The sequence below is a fragment of the Anoplophora glabripennis genome, unplaced genomic scaffold (genome assembly GCF_000390285.2).
Source record: "Anoplophora glabripennis isolate ALB-LARVAE unplaced genomic scaffold, Agla_2.0 scaffold1234, whole genome shotgun sequence".
In the NCBI taxonomy this organism is placed as follows: domain Eukaryota; kingdom Metazoa; phylum Arthropoda; class Insecta; order Coleoptera; family Cerambycidae; genus Anoplophora; species Anoplophora glabripennis.
The window spans coordinates 76,082-85,691 of record NW_019417309.1 but is presented as its reverse complement, the minus strand read 5'-3'; the positions used below and the strand labels follow the sequence as shown (position 1 = coordinate 85,691).

At 30.0% G+C, this 9,610-nt stretch overlaps 1 protein-coding gene across 2 annotated transcripts; it reads right to left on the bottom strand.

Moving 5' to 3' along the window:
* Positions 1-1,218: 1,218 nt before the first annotated feature.
* LOC108915220 (brachyurin-like) lies at positions 1,219-6,538 on the bottom strand. 2 transcript variants are annotated; one of them, XM_023456164.1, is made up of 4 exons: positions 6,426-6,538; positions 5,933-6,102; positions 5,056-5,165; positions 1,219-1,748 (listed from the first exon to the last, which is right to left on the bottom strand). In XM_023456164.1, the coding sequence occupies exons 1-4, from the start codon at positions 6,489-6,491 to the stop codon at positions 1,306-1,308; spliced, it is 789 nt and encodes a 262-aa protein (XP_023311932.1). In that variant the 5' UTR covers positions 6,492-6,538; the 3' UTR covers positions 1,219-1,305. The 2 variants fall into 2 exon arrangements, with proteins under 2 accessions (XP_023311932.1, XP_023311931.1); XM_023456163.1 differs by lacking the exons at positions 5,056-5,165; positions 5,933-6,102; positions 6,426-6,538 and adding exons at positions 2,508-2,677; positions 3,001-3,113 and having other exon boundaries at positions 1,219-1,858.
* Positions 6,539-9,610: the final 3,072 nt, after the last annotated feature.

Here is a 9,610-nt window from a genome sequence, read left to right as displayed (position 1 = left end):
TAAAAAGTAAACTGTCTTGTTTGTTTTACTCTGTACTTTAATAAAATTAATAATAAACTGTTATAGGTTCACATCATGTTCTATTTGCTTTCATAGCAAAATTTGCAATTTGTTCATTAACAAGTGAAGTTTGAGTTTTCTCCTATTGATAAAGTTAAAAGTTTTTCAACAAAAAAAACAAAAGTATGTTTCGGAAGTATCTAATACTAAATTATATGTATTAAGTTTAATATCGGTAGTTCATGTTAATCAATTTTAAAAATAAATTTATTTAATTACATTTCACTGAGGTTTAGGGATTTTCGTTTGATCTTGACGAACCGTCAATTGTTATGTTCGAATGTCACCTGGTTTCTAAACATTTATGAAGGCTCTGTATGAAACTATGGGATATCTTGACAATAATTATATTATTATATTAAACATTCATATTTCATATACACGATAATAGTTATGCATACAAGTAGGTACTCCCTATAGTTGGAACGAAACAAATTCTAATTATATAATTTTATAGTACGTTGCACGTTGAGATTCCTTAAATGTAACAATGTAACCTCAGCTTTTAAAACTTTTGGAAATAGTAGATATAATTTGTAGTATAAATAATTTTCAAATAATTGATAAGATACATATGGGTACCCTCTAATACAGCTATTTAAAGGGGATTTATGATTCATTTTCTGTTAAGATTCCGTGATATGACTGATATAAAACTTAGAATATTTACTGAAGTATACGAGTATACCCCGCTTGTATGTGGGGCAATATCTTTGATTCTATAACTGTGCATATGCCCTACATAAAATTTAAAACTACCTCGCTTTCTTTTTACACTGAACAATATCATACATTTAAATTAGTACTTCTAATTGTAAATATGTATGTACGTCAAAAAACAGAAATGCTATTTTATAAAAAATAAAGTAAAGCTTACCTGTTACTATTTTTCTGTAAATAGTGCAAATATGTTTTGATTTAAGAGACAAATTTATATTACCTTGTCTACTGATTACTGGCATAGTGAAGTTGGCGTAGAAAGTGGAATTTTCGAAATGTAAGTGCGAGACATGTATTCCCATGTGTTTATCTAATATTTTATTGAATATGTGCAAAACATAATTTGTATTATTCAAATTTTAATATGTAATAGATACTATGCAAAGGAAATTAGGTTAAAAATATAGAAATACTACTGGTAAAATTAAAACCAAGAAGTAATAATAATAGTTTTTATTTAGGTATCATATTATACAGTTTAGCATTAAGCTATTCACTTTAGTAATTTATAGGCACGTATGATTTCTAAATATCTGAGTTTTCTTTGATCCAGTCAATATAAGTGGCTACTCTGGTATAAAGGACGGGATGTCCTCGGAAGCAGTTATATGGGGTTAACACAACGAGACCAATTTGTACGTCGTCCAGAGTCAAGGGGGCACCAGCATCTCCATGGCAAGCGCTCTTAGCCCCAGTCAATTGGCAAAAGTTACTTCCTTCAACAACTATTTGTTTGTACGGTGAATTATCTTTAATACACTCGCGATAGGATATTATTACGGATTCTATCCATCTCAAAACTGGTTCAAGGATGTACTGAGCTTGATATGTAGCTCCCCATCCAGCTACGGTTGCTACGTCTCCAGCATAATTATCGTCTCCCTCAGCTAGTTTTACTGGTTGTATATTGTCAGCTAATTCCACGGGTTCGCTAAGTTTTATAAGTCCAAGATCCCATTCGTATGCACCTGATTTGTAGCCCTCAGGAATGATGAATTCAGAGGATTCTACCTTCACCTGATTTGGTTCAAGCTCGTCTAGTCGTGGGCCACCGAGAACTACCGTCACCTTTTCTGCTCTGAAATAAATATGATTTTGATGATAAAATGAAATTCATGTCTAAATAGATTTTTCTATATCAAAATTTTAACTTGAACACTCAATAAAGAGGACCATAACTGTTTTATAAGTTCGAAGCGGATAATTGGAAATGGACTGATTTGTTTAAGAGATTGCAGCTGCACATTTTAGTGTTTTGTAGTTATCTAACATCGTAAAGTACCTACTGTTATAATTAGTTATTTCTAGTTCGAGTGCATTCAACAACTTTCTAGTCTAGTCGTGGGCCACCGAGAACTACCGTTACCTTTTCTGCTCTGAAATAAATATGATTTTGATGATAAAATAAAATTTATATGTCTAAACAGATTTTTCTACATCAAAAATTTAAATTTAACAGTCACTAAAAAGGACCAGACTTGTTTTATAAGTTTGAAACGGATAATTGGGAATAGACTCATTTGTTTAAGAGGTTGTAGCTGCACATTTTAGTGATTTGTATTTATTCAATAACATTCCCCTTATGTTCATTATGCGACATTTATTTAGATACCATATTATTGAAATGGAAAACCAACCACATAGTACCATGTGTAAAATATGTTATATATGATAATGTATAATAATAATAATGATAATTCTTTGCTATAATAATGTGTGGTACTTACTTAGATAGACAGCGAGCTGAGGTGAGTATATAGTTTTCAGAAATGAGAGAACCACTGCAAAATGCGTCTGTTTCCAATTCAACTGCTTCAGAAGAATCGATGTAAATGGCAGCTTGGTAGGGGAACTGGCCATCACGGGCTTCGTAGCCACCAGCAATTCTTCCATCAATCTGTATTAAAGAAGTAATATAAATTTCATGAATTTAGTTGTTTGTTTAGTTTCCGAATAATATAATACTATAATACCTCCAAATATTAATTTAGAAAAATATTTCGAGCAATGCCTAATTAATCATAAGTTACTTGTTAAATCCTGACAAAGATTGTGAAAATAAAATAAAATTGCAAAAATATATGAAAGTAACATTAATATAGGTAATAAGAAAAAGTGGTCTAGTATTTTCTTTTACTTTTAATAGATAGAGAATATTCAGTAATACTATGTAAGGAAACTAAAATTGGCGAGCAAAAACATATTCTTAATATAACTTACTGCAGGGCTACCTAACGCCAAATTCAGGCAAGCGACGAGAAATACTGCCAACAAATTAGGTGCCATTTTGAATGAACAATGCTTGCGGTTTTATTCACTATGTTGACTGATATATTATTTGCAATCCCTTTTATACTAAAACGTTACTGAATCAATTGGTTTGTTATGATAACGATCTTTCTCACTTGACATTTTTACAACATATTTTGTTAATATCCCTGAATTCACACCATCAGCAAAACAAGTGATAACAAATAAATTGATAATAATTGCCCCAGTTCACTATGTTGTTCCTCAAAACCATTTTCAGCGAAAAAATAAAAAATTGTTCCTGGGAAAGACCAAGGATACCAATAAAATGTCTGTGAGCCTTGTATTTGTAAGAATGAAGAAAGTAATATAGGAAGGGAAAATAAACAGCGCTCTTAAGACAAAGCAAATGCGTTTAAATAGATCCTTAAAAGCTACAAATTTGGAAACGCTTACTACGTTTTTTTAATGGTCAGTTTTGGAAAAGTTTAGTAACGATTGCACTTTCGCTTATAACGTTCTTTTTTACAATTATTGAAAATTAATTATGTAAAGAGAAGCATAAATAACTCATACAAACGTACACAATTTGTTATTAATACAAGGGATAACAAAATTACCAACTTTCCTATCAAAAATATGTAAACCTTCCGCTTAAATTGTAATTTTAATTTGTTTGATTGAATTTGCAGCCAGTAACTCCATATTTATGTAAATATTTCAAGTTGTTTATTTATAGATGTGTATTTAATAATACACATTTTTTCAATGAATAAAAGAAAATAGTTTAATATTAATATATGTAGTTTATTATACCCATAAAAATTTGTGTATAAATTAACGAGTATTTATTAATTTTTATAAGCAAATTTCATATAATATTCATGCCACTTTTAACAGTGTCCATAGTCCATATCCATAAAATCTTTGTATTTTTAATGGTAAAATAATTTCAAATTTGTTTAAGAATGATCTAGAAAATATTTACAGGTATATCAGGATCAGTTTATATCGACCGATTAACAACGTAAATTTAAATTTTTTTCATCGACGGCAGGAAAAGGGCACTTATTTAAAGTACATTTTTCTAAGAAAAAGATAAATATTTATGTTAATTAGAATGTATAAAGTATGTTTTTAGCGGATATGTAGCCAAGGCGTATGTACTTCAGTTGGTAGGTACTTACAAGGATCTGTTTACCTTCGAGTACTTAAATATTGACGTCTCCACTTATATCGGTGACTATTTACTGTAATTGAATATGAAACTTGTTAACATTTTTTTGGAGATTAGTTAAGGAGGAATTAAATTATCTCGCGCTACTTACATTGAAGACGAAGAATAAACATTATTTTATTATTTTATACACGTTGTAAATACATTTTCATTTTTCTCGTTGCATTTAAGATCCCTGCACAAAGCATAAACCGTAGGTCTCTGTCAGGCACATCTATATACAATGTGTTTCACTTAAAGTCAGAACACCTGGATATTTAGGAAACCGTTGGCGGATTTCAAAAATTATTATTTTTTATGTGATAGTAAAAAGGCCTACTCTTTGATATTATATTTTTTGACATGCGATCTTTTCTATAGCCTACCTACTATCAGTAAGAAAGGACCCTCAAAAATTAAAAACATATCCGGCATTTTTTTTAGAAAGAAATGGATAGCATTTTCGATTTTATCACACCTCAAAACTCCGAATACAAAGTTTCATTATTATAGCTTTTACAGGGTGTTCACAAAATAGGTGCAAACTTCGAAAAATTTCACTCATTACAGAATTTCCTGCATAACTGGAAAATATTTTCAAGATATTTTTCCAGAACTTTATTAACCGAAGGTATATCAATGCAGTTTTATTGATTTGACTCATACAGGGTATTTACAATAAGACAGCCACATTATATATTTCTTTTATTATATCAGAAATTAGTTTCACAACGAAATAATAGGTATTTAAATATTACTGTTTTCTATTAGGCCACCATCATAGGGAATGCACTCCCATTCGTATGCACCTGATTTGTAGCCCTCAGGAATGATGAATTCAGAGGATTCTACCTTCACCTGATTTGGTTCAAGCTCGTCTAGTCGTGGGCCACCGAGAACTACCGTCACCTTTTCTGCTCTGAAATAAATATGATTTTGATGATAAAATGAAATTCATGTCTAAATAGATTTTTCTATATCAAAATTTTAACTTGAACACTCAATAAAGAGGACCATAACTGTTTTATAAGTTCGAAGCGGATAATTGGAAATGGACTGATTTGTTTAAGAGATTGCAGCTGCACATTTTAGTGTTTTGTAGTTATCTAACATCGTAAAGTACCTACTGTTATAATTAGTTATTTCTAGTTCGAGTGCATTCAACAACTTTCTAGTCTAGTCGTGGACCACCGAGAACTACCGTTACCTTTTCTGCTCTGAAATAAATATGATTTTGATGATAAAATAAAATTTATATGTCTAAACAGATTTTTCTACATCAAAAATTTATTTTGATGATAAAATAAAATTTATATGTCTAAACAGATTTTTCTACATCAAAAATTTATTTTGATGATAAAATAAAATTTATATGTCTAAACAGATTTTTCTACATCAAAAATTTAAATTTAACAGTCACTAAAAAGGACCAGACTTGTTTTATAAGTTTGAAACGGATAATTGGGAATAGACTCATTTGTTTAAGAGGTTGTAGCTGCACATTTTAGTGATTTGTATTTATTCAATAACTTTCCCCTTTTATGTTCATTATGCGACATTTATTTAGATACCATATTACTAAAATAGAAAACCAACCACATAGTACCATGTGTAAAATATGTTATATATGATAATGTATAATAATAATAATGATAATTCTTTGCTATAATAATATGTGGTACTTACTTAGATAGACAGCGAGCTGAGGTGAGTATATAGTTTTCAGAAATGAGAGAACCACTGCAAAATGCGTCTGTTTCCAATTCAACTGCTTCAGAAGAATCGATGTAAATGGCAGCTTGGTAGGGGAACTGGCCATCACGGGCTTCGTAGCCACCAGCAATTCTTCCATCAATCTGTATTAAAGAAGTAATATAAATTTCATGAATTTAGTTGTTTGTTTAGTTTCCGAATAATATAATACTATAATACCTCCAAATATTAATTTAGAAAAATATTTCGAGCAATGCCTAATTAATCATAAGTTACTTGTTAAATCCTGACAAAGATTGTGAAAATAAAATAAAATTGCAAAAATATATGAAAGTAACATTAATATAGGTAATAAGAAAAAGTGGTCTAGTATTTTCTTTTACTTTTAATAGATAGAGAATATTCAGTAATACTATGTAAGGAAACTAAAATTGGCGAGCAAAAACATATTCTTAATATAACTTACTGCAGGGCTACCTAACGCCAAATTCAGGCAAGCGACGAGAAATACTGCCAACAAATTAGGTGCCATTTTGAATGAACAATGCTTGCGGTTTTATTCACTATGTTGACTGATATATTTGCAATCACTTTTATACTAAAACATTACTGAATCAAGTGGTTTCTTATGATAACGATCTTTCTCACTTGACATTTTTACGACAGATTTTGTTAATATCCCTGAATTCACACCATCAGCAAAACAAGTGATAACAAATAAATTGATGATAACTGCCCCAGTTCACTATGTTTTTCCTCAAAACCATTTTCAGCGAATACATGCCCCGACTAACGAAAAATTAAAAAATTGTTCCTGGGAAAGATCAAGGATTAATTTATGGTTTGATGCTACCAATAAAATGTCTATGAGCCTTGTATTTGTAAGAATGCAGAAAGTAATATAGGAAGGGAAAATAAACAGCGCTCTTAAGACAAAGCAAATGCGTTTAAATAGATCCTTAAAAGTTATAAATTTGGAAACGCTTACTACGATTTTTTAATGGTCAGTTTTGGAAAAGTTTAGTAACGATTGCACTTTCGCTTATAACGTTCTTTTTTACAATTATTGAAAATTAATTATGTAAAGAGAAGCATAAATAACTCATACAAACGTACAAAATTTGTTATTAATACAAGGGATAACAAAATTACCAACTTTCCTATCAAAAATATGTAAACCTTCCGCTTAAATTGTAATTTTAATTTGTCTGATTGAATTTGCAGCCAGTAACTCCATATTTATGTAAATATTTCAAGTTGTTTATTTATAGATGTGTATTTAATAATACACATTTTTTCAATGAATAAAAGAAAATAGTTTAATATGTTTGTTTATATATGTAGTTTATTATATACCCATAAAAAATTGTGTATAAATTAACGAGTATTTATTTATTTTTATAAGCAAATTTCATATAATATTCATGCCACTTTTAACAGTGTCCATAGTCCATATCCATAAAATCTTTGTATTTTTAATGGTAAAATAATTTCAAATTTGTTTAAGAATGATCTAGAAAATATTTACAGGTATATCAGGATCAGTTTATATCGACCGATTAACAACGTAAATTTAAATTTTTTTCATCGACGGCAGGAAAAGGGCACTTATTTAAAGTACATTTTTCTAAGAAAAAGATAAATATTTATGTTAATTAGAATGTATAAAGTATGTTTTTAGCGGATATGTAGCCAAGNTTCACTTCTAGTCCGAAAAATATTTACGTTATGTTTTATGTACAGCAAACATTGCAGTATCTACATTGATACATTGATGTAGATACTTTTTTAATATTTTATTATTTTTAATAAGTCTCCTTAACTAAATGTCGACATGTTTGTCTAATCCTATTACATAAATCTTAATTAAAAAAATTTTTATGTGTTTTGTGGGATTTTATGTGATCGAATAATAGGGCCCTTCTTTTTTAACGTTAATCTATACCTTTGACTATATACACTTATAGTCAAGGTCTATACGCAGAGAATTTTTTAACTTTTTTAAATAATGATTTCTGGAATTTACATGCATTTCCTCTTCATCTATATAAGACAGAATCTCTACCTTCAACTAGATGGAGCACCTATTCATAATGCGGTAATGGTTGCATGAGAATTTCCCGAGAAAGTGGATAGGTCACGACAAACAGAACTAACGGTTGAGTGGCCGTCAAGAGCTTCAGACTGGACGCCTCTTGATTTATTTTTATGTGGAACTGTGAAAAATAAATTGTATAAAACAAGGCCCCAGGACAGAGAAGATTTATGTAACAGAATTAGACAAGCATGTTGGCAAATAACACCACATCAGTTGAGGAGAGTTATTAGAAACAAGAGGAGACGAATTGAACAGTGCATATCAAATGATGGTGGACTAATAGAAAACAGTAATATTTAAGTTTTATTTCGTTGTGAAACTCATTTCTGATATAATAAAATAATATATCTTATTGTGAGCGCCCTGTATGAGTGAAATCAATGAAATCACATGGATATATCCTCGGTTAAAAAGATTATGAAAACTATCAAATACCTTGAAAATATTTCCACTGTTAATACAGGACATTCTGCAATGAGTGAAATTTTTCGAAGTTTACACCTATTTTGTGTGTGTTTTGAGGTGTGATCAAATCGAAAATGCTATCCATTTCGTTCTTAAAAATGCCTAATACGTTTTTTAATTTTTGAGGGTCTTTTCTTAACGATAGTAGGCTGTAGAAAATATCACATGTCAAAAAACATAATATCAAGAAGTAGGCTTTTTTGAGTACTACCATATAAAAAAAAAGAATTTTAGAAATCGGCCAACGCCATCCTAAATACGGAGGTATACCGACTTTAAGTGAAACACACTGTATATATATTTTTTATATGATAGTGGACTATCAAATATCCGTAAAATTTGTTTGTTAAATATAGTTTGAAGACGTAATTTTGGCGTCACGACAGAGTAAATAATTTGTGGTAAGTAAATTTTGATGACATGCTGAAAAAGCATTGAAAATTAGAAAAATGTTATTTATTTCCGTTTTACATTTATTATTTAGAAATGGCTCCCGAGAGCATTAAAAAATCTAGGTGAACCAACAGAACAATGTAGTACTTTATACTTTATATCATATATTCACAAAGAGAGTGGAGCAAAGAGTGTTCAAAGTTAAACAACGTAAGAATTGACAATCTTACAGTTTTTGACATAAATATAAAACACACCACAGAAATGAGACAACCCCAAATCCAAAGGTGTGGAAGGGGACTACATTTGAAAAGACCCATTATCCATCGTCATTGCCAGTGCCGACGCCAGAGATCGAACCCGGACCAGAATAGGAANTCTTTTTTTCGATGAGGAATCACCCCCTTAAATGTTTTACACTTATTTAGTTACACCCTGTATAGTGTGTTTCACTTAAAGTCGGAACACCCGGATATTTAGGAAAGCGTTGGCGGATTTCAAAAATTATTTTTTTTTATGTGATAGTTAAAAGGCCTACTCTTTGATATTATATTTTTTGACATATGATCTTTTCTATAGCCTAAGAAAAGACCATCAAAAATTAAAAACATATTGGGCATTTTTTTTAGAAAGAAATGGATAGCATTTTCGAGTTTATCACACCTCAAAACTCTGAATACAAAGTTTCATTATTA

Bases quoted from the DNA above. Each gene is read 5' to 3' on its own strand.
- LOC108915220 (XM_023456164.1), bottom strand. From the start codon at position 6,491: ATGGCACCTAATTTGTTGGCAGTATTTCTCGTCGCTTGCCTGAATTTG. The intron at 6,103-6,425 runs GTAAGTTATATT...TCTTTAATACAG, and splicing joins TGGCGTTAGGTAGCCCTGCA to ATTGATGGAAGAATTGCTGG. The intron at 5,166-5,932 runs GTAAGTACCACA...TATTTATTTCAG, and splicing joins TCAGCTCGCTGTCTATCTAA to AGCAGAAAAGGTGACGGTAG.